Source organism: Monodelphis domestica, chromosome 4 (genome assembly GCF_027887165.1).
Source record: "Monodelphis domestica isolate mMonDom1 chromosome 4, mMonDom1.pri, whole genome shotgun sequence".
Lineage (NCBI taxonomy): Eukaryota > Metazoa > Chordata > Mammalia > Didelphimorphia > Didelphidae > Monodelphis > Monodelphis domestica.
Genome location: NC_077230.1, coordinates 351,186,058 through 351,204,521, shown reverse-complemented (window position 1 = coordinate 351,204,521; position 18,464 = coordinate 351,186,058). Strand labels below are relative to the sequence as shown.

General features: G+C 35.8%; 1 protein-coding gene across 3 annotated transcripts in view; it reads left to right on the top strand.

Annotated features, from left to right (window-relative positions):
* LOC100018508 (NACHT, LRR and PYD domains-containing protein 3) overlaps nucleotides 1–17,288 on the top strand; it is a 47,518-nt gene extending 30,230 nt beyond the window's left edge. For 2 of the 3 annotated variants that reach the window (XM_007491101.2, XM_007491098.2), the window contains 5 exons: nucleotides 6,528–6,695; nucleotides 7,250–7,420; nucleotides 9,176–9,346; nucleotides 11,161–11,331; nucleotides 13,643–14,969. In XM_007491101.2, coding sequence (XP_007491163.2) covers nucleotides 6,528–6,695; nucleotides 7,250–7,420; nucleotides 9,176–9,346; nucleotides 11,161–11,331; nucleotides 13,643–13,742 — 781 coding nt within the window. In that variant the 3' untranslated portion in view covers nucleotides 13,743–14,969. Of the gene's footprint in view, nucleotides 1–6,527; nucleotides 6,696–7,249; nucleotides 7,421–9,175; nucleotides 9,347–11,160; nucleotides 11,332–13,642; nucleotides 14,970–15,155 lie in introns of those variants that run through there. The other variant, XM_007491099.2, reaches the window with a different exon arrangement.
* Nucleotides 17,289–18,464: the final 1,176 nt, after the last annotated feature.

Sequence of the window (18,464 nt, the reverse complement as noted above, 5' to 3'; positions counted from 1 at the left end):
GTGGGGGTTGTCTGTTGTTTTTTTTTTTAAAGAAATTTATAGGAGATAAAAGCAAGGTCAAAGAACTGAAAATTAATTCGAGTAACATAGACCTATGAGAATTGTCTCAAGAGCTAAGACCCCTTAAGAGAGGAAGCTGGCAATAAATTCTAAAGATAATGAAAAAGATGTTTTGTTTCAGTTTGCTAAAAGGGAAAGGAGGATCAGGGAAAGAATAAGATCATGCTTTGGAGATAGATGAAATATTGACAAAATGATGATAAGACTAAGTATTGAATTATAATTTTGCATCTGTTTTATTCTCCCAAAGAAAATGCCTCTGAAAGCTATCACTCTGGCCAAACCAGCTACTTGAGCAGGCAAGGTAGAATGCTTATGGTTAGCTGAAAACAGAAAGAAAATACCTGCGAAGGTCAGAGAACTTCCAGTCAACTTTGATTAGTTCAAGTCATTATACTCGCATGAATTATATCTCAGGTTACAGGGGAAGGGGGGGGGGGGGGGAAGCCAAGAATATGGAAGACAACAAAAATTATTTTAAACTTTTTTTCAGAAAAGAGAAACAAGGCATAGGGCAAATGCATGGAATGGACGTGGTGGGACTACTACCACTGATGAATGAATGAATGGATAGATGAAAGGATTAATGGATAAAAAAAAAGTATTCTGTAAGAGATTATTGTGTACTAAACATTGGGCAAAGTTTTAGGTGTATAAAGGCTTAACTCTGCTTGCTCTCTGCCCTTCACTTCCTTGTTAGCACCCTTTTCAAGAGGAAATTAACTGATATAGTGATATAGTGGATAGAATACTAAACTTGGAGTCAGAAAATCCTGAATTTAATCTTACCACAGACACTTTCTAGCTGATTCCAGACAATTCACCTAACCTCTGTCTGCTTCAGTTTTTTCAAACATATAATAGTTATTATAATAGCATCTACCTTCTAGTGTTATTTAGAGAATGGAATAAGAGAATATTTATACAGTGCTTAGCACTGTATAGGTACACAAGTTTTATTGTTCAGTCATTGTTACATCCAACTCTTCGTTACCCCTTGGACCATAGTTATCCATGGGATTCTCTTGGTAAAGATACTGAAGTATTTTTTTTCCCATTTCCTTCTCCACTGGATCTAGTGGATTCCTTTTTTAGGCAATCGGAGGTTATTTGACTTGATGGGGACACATAGTTAGAAAGTGTCAGAGGTCAGATTTGAATTTCAAGTTCTGTATTCTTAACCACTGAGCCACAACAGCCTCTTACTGGCACACAGTCGGAACTTAATAAAAGCTTGTCCCCTTCCTTTTTTCCCCTTTTCCCTGATGTCTCACTCACCTTTATGTCTTATATTACTCCATTAAAATATAACATCCTTTAACAGAAAGACCATCTTTTTTCCTTGAATTTATATCCCCAGCACTTAGCACAATGCTCTTGCCACCTAATAAATATCCTGTTTTTCTAACATCTTGCCACCTAGTTAACATTTCCCTATTTTGTCCATGAGGATATCATGAGAAAATTTGTCCAAAACCTTGCTGAAATGTGTATAAACCATGTATTTGTATTTGAATAGCATTACCATAATCTAGTAGCCCTCACAAAAAAGGGGGGGAAATGGGGTATTTTGACTTCATATTTTTAAAATGTTTTTAATGACATTTTCTGTTTCTTACATCCTCATAGTCTATCATGTATCCCTCTTCTATTCCTCCCAGAGAACTATCCCCTATGAAAAATAATATTTTCGAGAGAAAAAAAATGAGCTCAATGTTTTGATACATTGAAAAACTCTAAAAACATTTGCAATTTGTAACACCTCCATTTGGAGATGTCAGGAGTGTCCTGTCATTTCTCTTTATTTGAGTTCTACTTTATCTTTAAGATAGGTTTCTTAATGTACTTTTGATTTTTTGGTGTGCCAATCTCCATTTACATTATTGTGGTTACTGTGTTTACAGTGTTGTTGACTCTGCTGACATCACTCAGTAATCTTTCTCAGTAGATCATTCCATGTATCTATCTATATGTCACATATATCATTTCTTACAGTACAGCAATATTCCATTACTTTCATGAACCACAATTACTTTAGCCATTCCTCAAATGATGGCCATCTACTTTATTTCTGAGTCTTAGCTATCAGAAAAAGTAATGCTATGAATATTTGGAGTATATAGAGTTGGAAATTTTTTTTCTTTATCTATGGGGTATATATGCTTAGTAGTGGAATTTCTTATTCAGAGTATAGTTACTTTAGCCAGTTTATTTATATAATTCTAAATTGTTTTACAAAATGATTGCATCATTTCACAGTTCCACCAACAATGTATTAGAGTGTATATCTTTCTACAACCCCTCCATTACTAAATGTTACTATATATTATCATTTTTGTCAATTTTGCATAATGAAATATCAGGGTTATATATATATATAAACTATGCTTATGTAATTACATATATACATTAGAAGTATCTCATCTATTATATATGTCTAATTAGTTTCTCTGTGTTAGTACATATATATGTGTATATAAATATTTATCATAATGGATAGAATAATATACCTAGAGTCAAGAAGACCTCCTTCCTTCTGGCCTTCTTCCTTCAAATCTGACACTTCCTAGATGAGTAATCCTGAACAAGTCATTTAATCTGTTGGACTGTTTCCTATAAAATGATTATTAAAATAATACCTACCTACAAGGAATGTTATGATGATCAAACAAAAAAACATTTGTAAAATATTTAGTACAGTGTTGTAGGTATAAATTATTGTTGTGTATTTAGCTTATCAAATACATATCAGAAAAATTTGATTATAAGATTATTTTTCCATTCAATAACTTCTCTTGTGATCATAGATGCACTAATGTCTCTGCAGGCATTTTTCATTTCCAATTTCCTTCTAATGCTGTAAACACAATATAGTATTCTTTCAGCTTCTTTATTTTCATCTTTTTCCTAAGGTGTTACTATTTCCATTGACTTTCTTTTCCTCATCCCTGATCACTTCTTATTTGATATCCCATTTCTTTTTAGGTTTTTTTATATTAGTTCCTTTTTTTCTACTTTTATCTGGTTATATGTTTTGTGCCCCTGTTTCTTCCTTTTCTTCTACTCCCCCTCTGTTAATTCTGTTCCATAGCATTTAAATTTCACAAATATGCTTTTTCTTTTTTGGTTCATTTCTAGACCCTCATTCTCTGATTTATGACTTCTATAATTATCTTCCCTTTTCCTTTTCCCTATATTCTCATTCTCAAAGTTTCAAAGGTATCCAATTCTAGACTCTACTTTCTAGGCAATGTCTGTCATATCTTATAGGACTTGCCTCATGGATTTCCCTTTTCCATTGTTCTTCACTTCCAGAACAATGGTAACGATTACAGGTGTACCCCCACAAGATCTCTGATTAAGTAGTCCACTACTGATGTGTAACCTTTTTCATTAACCTTTTTTTCTGTATTTGCCTAGAAATCTTCCAGATCCTTCAGTGTTCTCCCACTCCTCCAGATACAAACTGACTCCAGAGCTTTCAACTCTCCCCATATCCCTAAAGGACAAATTTCTCGAGTACCAAATCCCTCAAGCCTCATTCAGTGTAAGGTTCTCATCTCTCTTCATTGATCATCTTTCTTCACCCATAAAAGCATTCATCAATGGAACCTTCTCTCACATTCTAAATAAAGTCTTCTCCTCCCCTCCTTTTAATCTCTCTCCTGAATGTTAGCCCCTGATTTAACTCAAACACATCACTCACTCCTTTATACCCTTCTGTTCCCCTCTCCCTTCATTTATATACCCTCTCATGTTTTAATCTAGTCTTACAATTTTAAAAAATTGATTCACTCTGTAGTCAGAACATTACCAGGTTCTGTGCATTATGTCCCAGTACATATATTAATTGTTACTTCTACCAGATTTCCAACATCATTCTTCTCTGCTTGTATACATTTAAAAAGTCTGTAGGTGGTCTCTCAGTTGTTATTCTGTTGGTGTAGCTGTGTAAAGATTAAAATTTAGGAATATGGGGAGACTGAGGCAGGTAGAAATTAGTTTCTCTCTGCAAGGAGTATTATATTTTTTTAGAGGTTTATTAAAGGTTAAAGATTAAGAATATACAAGTAAGAAATATGTGCCTAGGCCAGAGGCCTAGACAAAATAACCTCACATCATGGAAGAGACGCCTCTGCTCCAAAACGGAAGTCCAAAAAAAACCAACCCCCCTCAAAAGCCTTTGAATGAGCTTAAATACCTTCTCGATCTCGGCCCAGGTGAGATTACAAGGCATTCTGGGGAAGTGGAGCAAAGGCTCATGGGGATTGTAGTCCTGTATTCGAGTCTATTTTTCACAGCTGCCCTTACCTATTGAACTTATTTACTCTTCCTATATTTCTTTGTTTAGAGTGTTTGGGAAGTAAGTCATCTCATTAATTCTGATTTTCTTTGTAAAAAATGCTTCAAATTCCTTTTTATTATTGAACATTCATCTTTTGCCCTTTATGGTTAAATTCAAATTAGTAGGATAGGTCACTCTGGGCTACATTCTGAAATTCAATATTCTTTCAAACACATTATTTCTTCCTTCAATTATTCCATTCCTTCCTCCTTTTTCTGGTGGGTGGGGAAAAGTCCTCTATTAGTTGACTATCCTTTCCTTTGTATTTGAAGTTCTTTCTCTAGTAGCTTATAGAATTTGTCATTTCTGGAATTGTTAAATTCAATCAATATGTATCTTGCAGTTGGCAACCTTTTTTCTAAAGCGGTATTATGAATTCTTTCGTTTGGAATTTCATTTTTATGTTTATAAATTCTGAGCAATTTTCTTCTATTATTTCCTTTAGTATGGCATTCGGATTTATAGGGATAGATAGAGTATTGAGGGTGGATTAGCACCTGAAGGTGTAAGGGCTTGCTGGGTCCTTTTCAGGGCTTTTCATCTACCTTTGGTGTCCACCTTTAATCTAACTCCATCTTTTATCTAACTCTCACCTGTGACTCTAAAAAGCTAGAGTATGTGCAGTGACCACACTCTGGCAAAACAAACAAACAAAAAAAACTGTCTTAGCAAATGGGTTATAGCAGATTGTTGGGAGGCCTCAAACCCACCAGTGAATTAAGGAAATGTCTATGCCAACCACATGAAGATATTTCCTAGTGGAATGGGTTGATGAGAACAATTTTTTCTAATGGCCATGAAACTGGATGAAACACAAGTTGTATAGTATTTAGAGCTTAATCAAACATTGAAAATGCCAAGGCCATTGCCAATCATCCTTAATTTTGTCTTGCTACTGGGTTTTCAGGATTCTGAAAGAAAGAATGAGGTTGATGATGTGCTACTGTGCCTCACTTAAATCCAATTCACTCAAAAGTCAAGACAACCCCATGATATTCTTCAAAACAAAGAATGAACAACAATGTTTTTTATACTGTCATATTCCTCTGGAATACCTATGATCCTTAGGCTGTCTATCCATCTATCCTGGAATTCAATATGTTTTGCCTGCATAGTGAACAAATTTTCTTTTAATATTATTCTTCTCTCCTTCTAGAGTGTCCTTCACTTCTGTGTATTTGCATTCCCAATCTATTGTCATCTCTTTTGCTTTTTTGGTGAGGTTTGTCATTGTAATTCAAGTTTTGCAATTGTTTTAATTATTTTTGCTGTATAGGACATAAATTCTGATCCCATGATTCTTGTTTCTTTTTTAAACTACTCAGAAATAATGTGCTGTTGGTTTCTTGTTCTCAGATTTTATAGGGTCCTTTATCTCATCAAGAATTGAATCATTTTCCTTCATTTTGCAGTATTTATTGATAGATGACTTGAACTCATTTACAGGATCTAGAGAACATATTTACTTCTGTTATTTTTTCTTTTTTATCTATTTATGTTCAAAGTCTTTGAGTTTTCTTCCTTCTAAAAATCTTTCTTATTTTCAGTCTTTTTTTTCTTATGTATTTTTCTTTATTACTCACTTATTGACTTCCTCTCCTCTGATTGGTTTCCTTAGGAGCTAACTCAAAGTATCTCAACCTCCTCCCACACTAGGCAATTCATGGTACACAAGTTTTGGTTAATAATAACTGGCCCCAACCTAGTGCTGCACTGACTCTTTCCTTGGGCTTGGTAGCATGCTATACAGCCATGAACAGGTCACCTGTCCCACTTCCTCTGTTTGTCACTTCCCTATCCCAGATGTGGTGATGTAGAACCTATTTACCCTAGAACTAGCATATCAGAAATTTCTAGAAATGGTGGTCCAGATTGCAGCCCCCCAATAGGGAACAAAGTTTAACTTTACTGGTTGGGGGTCTAAATATTATGAGGTGAGTCAGGAAAGGAAAAGGGAGAGACAGGCCAAATCTTAATGTCTGGACTAGGCTGGACTGGGTGGGAAGAGAGTCATTTGACAATTGCTTTATAGAGGACCAAAGAGGCCAGGTCTGTGAACAACTCCTGGAGATATGATTCTTATAAGGAAAACATTGCTCTTCTGGGGTTCTTTTCTCTGCAGGTTATCCCAGTGCCACTTTACGGATGCCTGTTGTCAGGATCTCTCTACTTGCATCAAGAATCAAAGCCTGATACATCTGGATGTGAGTGGCAATTTTCTGCAAGATAGTGGAATAAGGTTGCTGTGTGAAGCCTTAAGACACCCTACCTGTAATCTACAGAAACTGTTGTAAGATTCCTCAAGTTTCCTTTTTGTATTATCCCCTGAAAGACTGGAGTCATGAGGAGAATGTTTGAGAAATTAGCATGAATTATATATTTTTTAAAACCCTTTAAGTCCAGTGTGTGACATGGATGGGAGCTAAGGTCACACACTCTGTGCCTTCATACAAAAGTTAAAGTGCTCCCCATTTCTGCAAGGGGAAGTCTTTCTCCTTTACAGTATTCCCACCTCTTGTTTCTGCACCTTTGAGAAAGACTATCCCTCCAGCTTGAATTCATTCTCTTCTGACCTACATTTCTTAAAATCCTAGCATCCTTTAAGGCTGAATCTCAACATTTTCATGAGGTCTTTCCTGAACCCTCAAATGTTACAACTGAACAACTCCCCCCAGATTACTTTGTATTTACTTGTTATATGTCATATCTATTTATAAGTCTATATGTTCCCTACTTGGAACATCTAGGTGACTTAATGGATAAAGCACCAGTCCTGGAGTCAGGAAGACCTGAGTTCAAATCTGGTCTCAGATCATTTCCCTCATGAGAACCTTTTTCTTGTAGGTTATCCCTGTGCCATATCACAGATTCCAGTTGTCAGGATGTTTCCTTTGCTCTCAAGAACAACCGAAGTCTCATTCATTTGGATTTAGGATGCAATAACCTATATAATCATGGAGTGAAGCTGCTGTGTGAAGCCTTAGAAAATCAGAATTGTAATCTACAGACCCTGGAGTAAGTCATGTGTTTCCCTTTGGCAGAGTGTCTGACTTGTTTGGTTGTTGCTTGTCCTTTGTTTTTTGAAGAGGATCTGTGACTCCACACAGGGTGATCTCTTGACTTGTGAATGCTTAGATTTAAGTAAGGCAGAAAGTTCTCAGCTTTACTCTCTCTACCAGATACATTGAAGTCCAGTGGCAAGACAAAATCCAGGATAACTGGTGATGGATTAGGATGTGGTGGATGATCTTGGCATCTTTGATGTCTGGCACCTGCTTTAGCTGCCTTCATGGTCATAGGCACAAATTGTTCTCATCTGTTCTTTCCACTGGGGGATGTCTTCACATGCTTCACACATCTCTATCTCACCAATGGGTTACCCTCAATCTGGTTAAGCCCATCTTCTGAGTTGGTTTACTGGGGTGTGACTACTGCTAAAACTTCTTGGAGCCACAGGTGAGAGTTGAATAGCACAACGGTCTTTTAGCCCTGAAAGTCATCATACCAAAGGTACTAGTTGTCTCCAAACATTCCATAAACCCCATATATGTTAGTAGAAGATTGTAAGATAAAACAACATCATGTTGCAGAGTAGTGAGGTTAGGAATTAAGTCTCTGATGGAGCAAAAGGTAAAGGGCTTCACAAGCCTCTACTGAAATTTATGGTAATAGTCTTTGCTTTTCATTCTTTCATTCTGTTATCAGTTTCTGAGAATGGTTCAAAGCAGAGATATGTTCTATGACATATGACAAACCCAGACAGATTTCCCTGATATTTTGTAATCAAATATTCTAGGCAAAAAGGGAGAGAGCACTACTGGTTGAATGAAGCTCAATCTATTAAAAGTTTTACCCTCTCTCTGCCTATTAAACACCTTGCCTAGTGAAGGTACATGGACAGATTTCCAGGATTCCATGAATCTGGATTTCAATATATTTATTTTAATATAACTGATTTTCTTTCTGCCTGTGTATTGCAATTTTATGCAATGAAAAGGTTATCCTGAGAAGGGATTTGTAAACTTTGCAGATTGCCAAAGGGGCCCACAATATTCAATGAGCTACTTTTCCAAAGGTCCTTACTCCTCCCACAAACCTAACTTTGAGTCTATGAATGGAATTCAGGGATGCTCCTTTATTTTCACAAATCTATAACTAGAATTTTACATTTCCTTTCATTAGGAATATAGGCAACATGCATCCTAAGAAGGAAATAACTAAATATTTATTAAGCTCTTACTATATGATAGGAATGCACTAGCCTCTTTATAAATATCTCATTTGACTTTTATAACAGACTTGGAAAGTAAATGCTATTATTATTTTCCTTTTATAATTAAGGAAACTGAAGCAAATTGGGGTAAAGTGCCTAGCCTAGTAATATATCCAGCTAGTAAATATCTAGGCTAGGCATAAATTCAGGACTTGTTGAATGCACGCCTAGGACTAGTGCTCTATTCACTCCCATATCTGTCTCTAGCCAGGTACTAATGGGCTTGATTACACTGACAAAGGAGTCAGTCCATCATACACAAAGAGGTCAAGAACTCTTGTGCTAGAGAGTCTGGACAGAGGAATATGAGGGAAAAGGCCACTGGGCTAGGAGTGGGTGTGGATAATGCCAAAATAAGGCTGTACATGGGGTCAAAGAGACATTGTTATAAACCTATGCTGAAGGAAAATTAGGAAAATAATAAGCCCTAAAGAATGAAGAAATAATTTTATTCCATTACCCTTCATCTCCAATTTGTGAATGCATGCTCCCTACAGGTTGTGGAACTGCCAGCTCTCTGCTGCTTGTTGTCATGAATTCTCCTCCGTCCTCAAGAAAAACCAAAGTCTGACCCATTTGAATTTGGGTGCAAACCCATTGCGCAATAATGGAGTGAAAGTGTTATGTGAGGCTCTGGGAAACCAGAATTGTAAATTACAAAAACTGAAGTAAGTTCTCTCAAGCATTCTTCATGTTAGATTCCCCCTATTCCTTTGGAGTAAGAAAAGAAAATGCCAGAGTTTGAGGCTGGAATTAAGAAGGTTTTGCAGAAGAATAGGGCAAGGAAATCAACGTTGAAGGCAGTAGGTCCATTTATTAAAGGAAGACTCCAAAAGGAAGGTCATATGCCTTAACTGGAAATACACAAGGGAGTTGGTGACAGAGACCATAATCCAAGTATCCTAAGGAAATCCAATTATTTCCTGACAATAAGACATAGGTCTTCCAAACTAAGGCCACCCCTCTGAGCCTCTCACATTGAAGTTGGGAACAACACCTTCAAACTACAACATCCTCCAGTCTTCCATTATAATAGGATTCAGACTGACACCTTCAAAGCTTACTTGGAAAAGTCAGGAAAAACCATGAAAGTCACTAAAGCAGTCATAAGGATCTCCTAGGCTAGAATTCTATTCCTTTTCTTAGCTAATTTCTATCTCTCTCCCAGTGACCTTGGTTGTAAAAATTAGTCATGCCCACCTAAACTACAGTCTGTCCTTCCCAAAAAACATCTGAGTGACTATGTTTCTGGGACATTATCTTTCAGCTATATACCCTGAAGATCAGCATATCCATTCTGGGATTATTCCTGGTTTTGTTCCTTGTCTGCCTTATGCTTCCAAGGGAGATTATCAAAAATCTATTTCAATCAATCAATAAACATTTATTAAGCAACTACTTCATGCCAGGCATTGTGTTAAGTGCTGGTGTTACAAAAAAAGAGGCAAAAAAGAATTCCTGCCCTCAAGGATCTTATAGTATAATAAGAAAGACAACATGCAAACAAACATATGCAAAGCAATCTATATACAAGGTAAATAGGAAATAATTAACAGAGGGAAAGCACTAGAACTAAGAGGGGTTGGAGGACTCTTACAATAAAAGATGGGATTTTAGTTGGGACTTAAATGAAGTCAAGGAGGTAGGTAAATGGATCTAAGGAAGGAGAGTATTCCAGACATGAAAGATAGCTAGAGAGAATGTCTGGCAAAAATTAGTGGAATGATTTGTTTATGAACTAGCCAGGATGCCAATGCCACTGGAATGAAAACTGGAAAAGAAAGAGTGGGCTAGATCACCAGGTTCTAGGAAAAGATAGCACTGCTCTGAGAAAGCCTTTGTTTTCTTTGATAGATCTATGTGAGGCTTCCTTTATACATTCTAACAATAAATCACCTTTCTAAAGCCATTGGGTGAAATAATACCTTTGAAAAAGGGGGAAGGAGTTCTTGGTTTGGGAGTCTCCTAAGGTCTGGAAGAGAGGCAAAATGAGCAAAGACCTCCATCATTCACTAAATGACACAAAAATAGAACCTTTTGTGCCCCTCCTTTGTTGTTTTCTCAATAATTTTTCCCTCCTCTAGCATTCTTTTCTTGGATATAATCTCCATCTTCAGCCAAAAAGCTTTCTGACATCATTACTCACATAGGTACAAGAATTTGAGGAAGCACTTAAATATTAGTAGCACATCCAGAGCTCAATATGAAAGACAAATATTGAGATTGGGTCAGTCAGGGGCTATGCATATCAGTTAGGTTTTAAGCATCCTATCAAGAAACAAAGACAACAAGGTTAAGGATAAAGCCTTGGCTCTTGGATTAGTAAGGAAGAAGGAAAGTCAAAGTATAAGAGTTATTAGACTGACACTATGTGTATTTCAAAGGAACTATAAGAATAAATATCTTTCCAGGGAGAAGCAGGAAATAAATAAATTCTTGAGAATAAAGTTGTTCTTTGGCATCTGTGCTGTCTCTTCTATAGGTTGTGTAAGTGCCTTCTCTCTGCAGTAGGATGTCGGTATCTCTCCACTGCACTCAAGAGCAATCAAAATCTGACGCACTTAAAACTTACAGGAAATGGTCTGGGTGATGATGGAGTGAAGCTTTTGTTCGAGGCCTTGAAAAACTCAGACTGTAAACTACAAAAACTAACGTGAGTCCCAAGAACTATTTATGGAAATTTCATTCCTGGATTGAGAGATCAGGGAAGGTGTTCAGATGAGAAGCATGAGTAGGGGAACACTGAGTTGATACAAAGCACCTGAACCAGGATTAGAGATCACAATTTGACTCCTGGTGAAGGAAGGGAAAAAGTTAAGGATTCTGGCCAGTGCATCTTCCTGAGAAACCTCCATTCCTCTGTCCATGATGCTATTTGTTTATCCTCACTAGGTGGAAAGTGTTGCTCTTTATGAAGTGATGGGAAGTAATTAGGGATCAGCTTTTTCTCTTTCACTAATTGAGATGAGTGAATTAACATTTTTCAAGAACTTGATTTCTCTTCTTTGAGAATTATTTTTAACTTCTTACTATGAGAAATGCAAGTAAATAAATATTTTGTCTTTATAGTGTATCAAGGAATTCATATATTTAAATCATTGTACATATCTGATCTAAAACAAAATACATATTTTAATATGTAAGATTATGAGAAGATAAATACAAAACCTACCAAAAATAACAGCCCTTGACTTCAAGAAGCTCAGGAGAAAATATTTGTAAGGTTCTTTGCAAACCTCAGCATGTTCTAAATGTTAGGTATTCATAAAGGAGAAAATATTTTTATATCTTTTCTTAGGCATCAAGTTTGCTGAATATCATTACATGGCCCTGTTGTTGACATCCAGGGAGGCATTTGCCAAGAAAGGGGGAGAAATTCATCAAAACAATGATTGTATATATCTCACTTGTAATATTCCAAACCCAAAGTTTCCTACCTCTAAAACAAAAAGGTGATGATCATTTTAGTTTACATACAGGGAAAAGTTTCATGATTATAATGAATTAGTCAATAAGCATTTGAAAGCACTTACTATATGGCAGGCACTTTGCTAGGTGTTATAGCTACAAAGACAAAAAAATTCTCTGCTGTCAAGGAGCTTACGAAAAGTATATTAAAATGCACATAGAAGAAACACAGGGGATGCTAGAAGCTGAAGCACTAGAGGGTGACTCTTGCATTGAACTGAAGGAAACTAGAGTTTCTGGAATATGGAACAGAGAAAACATTGTTTTAGAGTCAGAAGAATCTTAAAGATTATCTAGTTTAACTCCCTCATTTTACAGATGAAAAAACAGAGACATAGACAGAGAGATGAGGTAACTTTCCAATGAGCACCTCAAATGGAAGGATTTGAACCCAGGTCCTATGCAATTTGACTCAACTGCTCTTTCCAATGTACCACAAGTAGAGAAAGTATGCTAGACCTGATGGGCAATCTTTGCAAAAACATAGAGGCAAGAGATGGCATTCTGTGTAAAAGTCAGAAGGTGATGTGTACTTATATGAAAATCAATATGAAGAGTAATAGAATGTAATAAAGCTGGGAAGGTTTGGGCTAAGATATGAAGAGTTTAAATGCCCAAGGGAGGAATTTGCATTATATCTTGGATGTAATAGGAATGCATTTGAATTTATTTTGTAAACAGTGACATGGTTAGGTCACTTTGGCAGTTGTGTGAAGGATGAATTGGAGAGGAGAGAGATGAGCAAGATCAGCTAGAAAGCTATCATAATAGTGTACATTATAATATAATTATAAAATCATCATTATAAATAATTATAACAATTGTTATAAGTGGCTATAAAACCACTGTTTTATAAGGTAAAAATGGAATAATGAGAAAGGCAATCAAGGACCTGAACCAATGTGGTGGCCATTTTAACAAAGAGAAAGGAACAGGATGGTACTAGAGTCCTGAACCTGGAATCAGCAAGACATGAGTTCAAATATGATCTAAGATACTGACTAGTTATGTGATCCAGGACAAATAATTTCACTTTTCCTAGTACGGAGGCTTCAGGGATAGCCATCATAAGAGGTGACAAAAAAAAAGGCAATTCTAAAACTAGACAGAACAGAGGTAAGATATGTGAAAAAAACAACCAAAGGAGAACAGTGTCATAAGGTTCAGTGTTATTATTCTTCCCATTCTTATTATTTACCCCAGCACACAGACATTTACATATATGTATGTATACACACATATATATCCACTTCTATACTTGTGGCAAGATAGTATAGAAGAAATCAAAAAAAATATGAGATGCTTCTGAAATGCCAAGTCTCCCTTTTCCTTCCTATTTTATGATTTGATTCTTTGTCCAAGGTAGGGAAAAGACTCTCAATTCCCAATCTTCCATGTAGATGTTTATATATATCTACTTTCTACTGAGTCAAAAGGAATGATTAGAACATTGGAAATGGAAACAAGAATGATAATTAGGTATTTTGTTTCCACAGGTTGGATAAGTGGAAATTAAGTGCAGATACTCAAAGAATCCAAGATGAACTGAGACAGAGAAAACCTCACCTGATCATCGAGAATTCAAGTCTATGTTGATCATCTTTTTTGGTATATGATAGAGTTGTGAATTGCTGGTCAAAAAAAGAACGTGGAAAATTTTTGTTGAACTATTAGCTAAAGTGTTTTAAGAAAATCTAGAGATACTTTGGATAATTGTCTTGTATGATGAATAAAATATTTGAAAAAAGTTCCTCATGTGGCTCTGCCCCAAGCCTACATTCAAAAGGGATTTCAAGCAATGACGCAAAAGACAAATGTGTAAAATTGTAGATGGCATCAGACTGTATGAGCACTGAGGACAAGAAATCTAGCATCTGTATCAAATATAAATACTTGGTGTAGACCTTACTCGAGAAGGCTTCTTCTTCGTGCTGTTGATTTTAATAGGAATCTTGATTTTATTTAATAGGAATTTTGGTATGCACTTATTCTGTTAATCAGTTCCCATAGAATTATAACTCAACTTCCCAGCCTTTGACACTGTTAATCACTCTCTTCTCCCTGAAATTCTTTTGTTTTTGTGACACTGTTCTCTCCTGCTTCTCCTCTTATTTCTCTGAGTACTCCATCATAGTTGACTCTGTTGAATTTTCATCCATTTCACACCTGTTAACCATGAGTGTCTCCCATGGCCCTGTCATAGGACATCTTCTATTCTCCTTCTCTTAGTGATCTCATCATTTCCCATGAAGTCATTTATTATGCAGATGATCCTCTGACTGTCTTATCCAGGCAAATATTTCTCTCGACTTCCAAATTTTCATCTCCAATTGTTTATTGAACACCTCAAACTGAATATCCCAATTACATCTTATACTCAAGAAAACTAGCTTTAAAAAACCTTCCTACCTTTCTAGTCTTCTAATGCTTTACTCCTCTCCAGATACTCTACAGTCCAGTGACAATAACTTTTCTTCTTGCATATGGAATCTAACTTCCATGATTTTTCACTGTTCATTGCCCCATACTTGGAATGTTCCCCATCCTTGACTTTACCTTCTGATTTTCATGGCTCAATTAGTGTCGGCAAAAATCCCATCTTTTGCAAGAAATATTCAACAGTCTCTCTTAATGCTAGTACCTTTCCTTGAAAATTGAGTCTAATTTATAGTTTTTATATCTTGTATGTACATAGTTGTTTGCATGTTCTATCCCTCATTAGATTTAAATACTTGAAAGCAGACTGTTTTTACCTTTCTTTGTACCCTCAGGGCTTAAAATAGTACCTGGCTCATACTAAGTGAGAAATAAATGCTTGTTTACCTGAATACTTAATTAAGGCTTATTGAATTAATTTGTTAAATATTACCTTCATGATTGCATGGATGTAAAAAGATATTTTATGATTCCAGTTGTAATCATAAATGCCTTTGTTTCCTTCCATGCATTCCCTTATTTATAACCAAGTTAGATTTTTAAAAAGAGATTTTCCTTTTTCTATTTTCTTAGAGTCAGATTGAAGAGAAGCAGATCCTGGAAAATTAGTGTGAAGACCATGAAGAGAAAGGATTTGCAGTCACTTCGTGTGTATGCTCTACGTGTACCAAACTACTATTGGATTCTAAACTTGAGCTTGCTCTTTCATAGTATTCTGTACATAATCATGGATCCCTTCCAACTCTCAATCAATTACACTATTGGACAACCTACAAGGCAGGCTATGCTGTTTTTGGACAGTTCTAATTTTTAGATGTAAGCTCAATATTAGGAAATACTTCCTGTCTTCTTATAACTGTTGCACTCTGGTTCTCATTTGTCCTCTGGAAACAAACTAAAGAAACAAATGCCTCTTCCTCATAAAAGGAATCAAAATATTTGAAGATGTGTGCTGGAGACAGCTCTGATCTTGTGAGGGCCACATGTTAAATTTTTATTGTGAACACTTACTGCCTCAGAAATTGGCAGACTAAAAATCAGTTTAAATTATTACTTTGTTGATTGCCTGGGCATAAGAAAGTAATGAAGAAAAATATTAATAATGTAAATTAAACAACTGCATCACACATATTTTTATTTTCCAAAAGCTAATTATTAAATATTTACCAGCACAATCCATCTCATCAGCCACACCAAGTTTTTTCTTATCAAAGTTAAACATTCCTAGTTTCTTCACTTGACTTTCCTGCCCTACGTTATCACCTTTCCTCACCATCCATCCTAGCATCCTACTCATTGTTCTCTGAATACTGACAAACTCCAGTTATTAGTTCCCATTCTAAAACCTTAGTAACAGATTATACTCTGACCTAGTCAAACAAATACTTTCCTATTTATTACAACTTTCACTCTGGAAATTATGTTTTTGTTAATTTTGGGTGAGATTATATTAACTCTTTTGTCCATCATATCACAATAATACTGTGGGAAAAAATCACTAGGACTTCAACAGACTTTTTCCATGAGTGCTTTTCTAATCATACCTCTCCCAATTTGTGTATTTTTTAACCCAAGTGCATGACTTGAAATTCCACTTCACTACTGGTAAAATTTTCAAAAACGGGGGCAGCTGGGTGGCTCAGTGGATTGAGAGCCAGGCCTAGAGACGGGAGGTCCTAGTTTCAAATCTGGCCTCAGACACTTCCCAGCTGTGTGACCCTGGGCAAGTCACTTGACCCCCATTGCCTAGCCCTTGCCACTCTTCTGCCTTGGAGTCAATACACAGTATTGACTCCAAGATGGAAGGTAAGGGTTTAAAAAAAAATTACTTTCTGTCTTATCCCCCTTTTTTTTTTAATAGCATACCAAATATATTAGCATCTTTTACATTTTTCAAACAGTAGTGCAAACATTAATACAAATATCAATTTTGCCATAACTATGACATTTTGATTTGTTGAAGACATAACAAGAATGAAGCTAATGAAATGACATTGTACCTTCTGGCTGCATATTTCTTACATGAGCCTTATTTAAATCTCTGCTACAAATGAACTAATCAATATAATAACCAAGAATATAACATAACCAATGTTTGCAAAATTCATTTCACCAAACCAATGTTTGTATTAATAGAAGCTTGATTTGCGTTCTATGTAAAAGCAATTTCTACAGTTACTTGTTCATAGAATTTGATGTAACTTATTTTTCCTTGTTATAAATGAATAATATTCAATGTGATTTTTCTACAATCTTATTAATGCCAAATTTTTTTTCCTATTTTCAATACATACTACAAAAAAGAGAAACTTAGTGTATACTTTGCGGTTGCTCCATGTACATGTGTAATAACCTATTCCATCTAGGAGGTTCAACAACTGCGCGTCCACAGAGATTGTCCAACCTAGGCTTTACTTTCATGTACCAGAACATCTTCCAGTACTTGAAGTGGAAGCTAATAGACCCTGAATCCAGCGGCCTGCCTGAATTCTGGGAATGGTGGGAGAGAGCAAGAAAGAGTTCCCTAAAGATATTACCCAAGAGATGGGGTTTCAGGAGTAGTGATCAACAATGATATTAACATTTGACTACAGCAATGGCAGTTGGCACATAATGTCTACATAGTCATTGTCAGGAATATGATCTACACATAGATGTAGATGATCAATTTTCAATAACCTTGGTTCCTAATTAAAAATTTCTGAAGCGCATTTTGCCCGATATCTCATCCCTTTTTTAAGAGTGATATCAGGACCATCTGTCCATTAAACATTCCTGTGCAGCATCTCCTGCATTGAACATAATTTTTGTAGTCAGGGTTGCTAGGTTTGTGTTATGAATGAAAAATTTCTATCTCCTTCCCTTTGGAGAGTCATATTGATGTCTATTCCTTTGTCAATAGACCAATTTTTTACAATACAAGGAGTTTTACAATGCATACAAAATAAATTTCCTTTTGACATATATAACAGATATCCAAAATGAAAGGTATACATTAGTGTTTGAACAATTATGGCTGTTTCAATTTTGATCCCATGGTAAAGTCTTTGCAGTGTGGGATCCATCTGGTGTCATAAATATATACGAGTGGGGTTTAGTCCATACAAGTTGACATGCTTGATATTGGTTTAGGTATAAAAGACCAATGGATGTCAGCATGACAATTGTCCATCAGTAGAATAGTAAGTGTCATTAAAAGTAGTGTAATATCAGTGTTTGGTTTTTATAGTCACCAATAATGGTTTCTTCCAGCGTTCCTGTTATGCAATCAGCTGGCATCATAGATGGTACTCGTCTGCTTCTCTTCCTGGTCCTGTGCCACATGGCATGACGTGCTTGGTGGGTGACCAGGTGTTTTCATTTTCTGTAAATATACAAACAAAACCTCGACCCAAAATTGTCATCCTGTTGGGTCCCTGACAGTCTTAATCTCCTGGCAATATTCAGCCCAATCCATGTACAACATACAATGCAATGTTTATCATTACATGGGAATTGTGATTTAATAATATTAGCTTATATTCCTTCTGGGGTGTAGGAGAGATAGATGGTTAGTAATACCATTTTCACCCCATTTGTTTTTTTTTTTAAGTTTTGATGCCTTTTCCAAAAACTTATTGAATAAGATTGATTCTAATGAAGATCTAATTCATTCTTACAAATTTAAAATGAACCCTATAAGATAAATATTATACATACATTTTGGATGATAGCAACAATTTGTGTTACAATTGGACAGTATTCACTGTATTGTTATAACATTTCAATAGTACGATATTCATTTGATCAAATTTGGGAAACATGGAATAATTCCAATAAAATAATTGCAGGTTACATATTGTACAAATACCCTTTGAAGTTTTCAGGTACATGATAAACCTA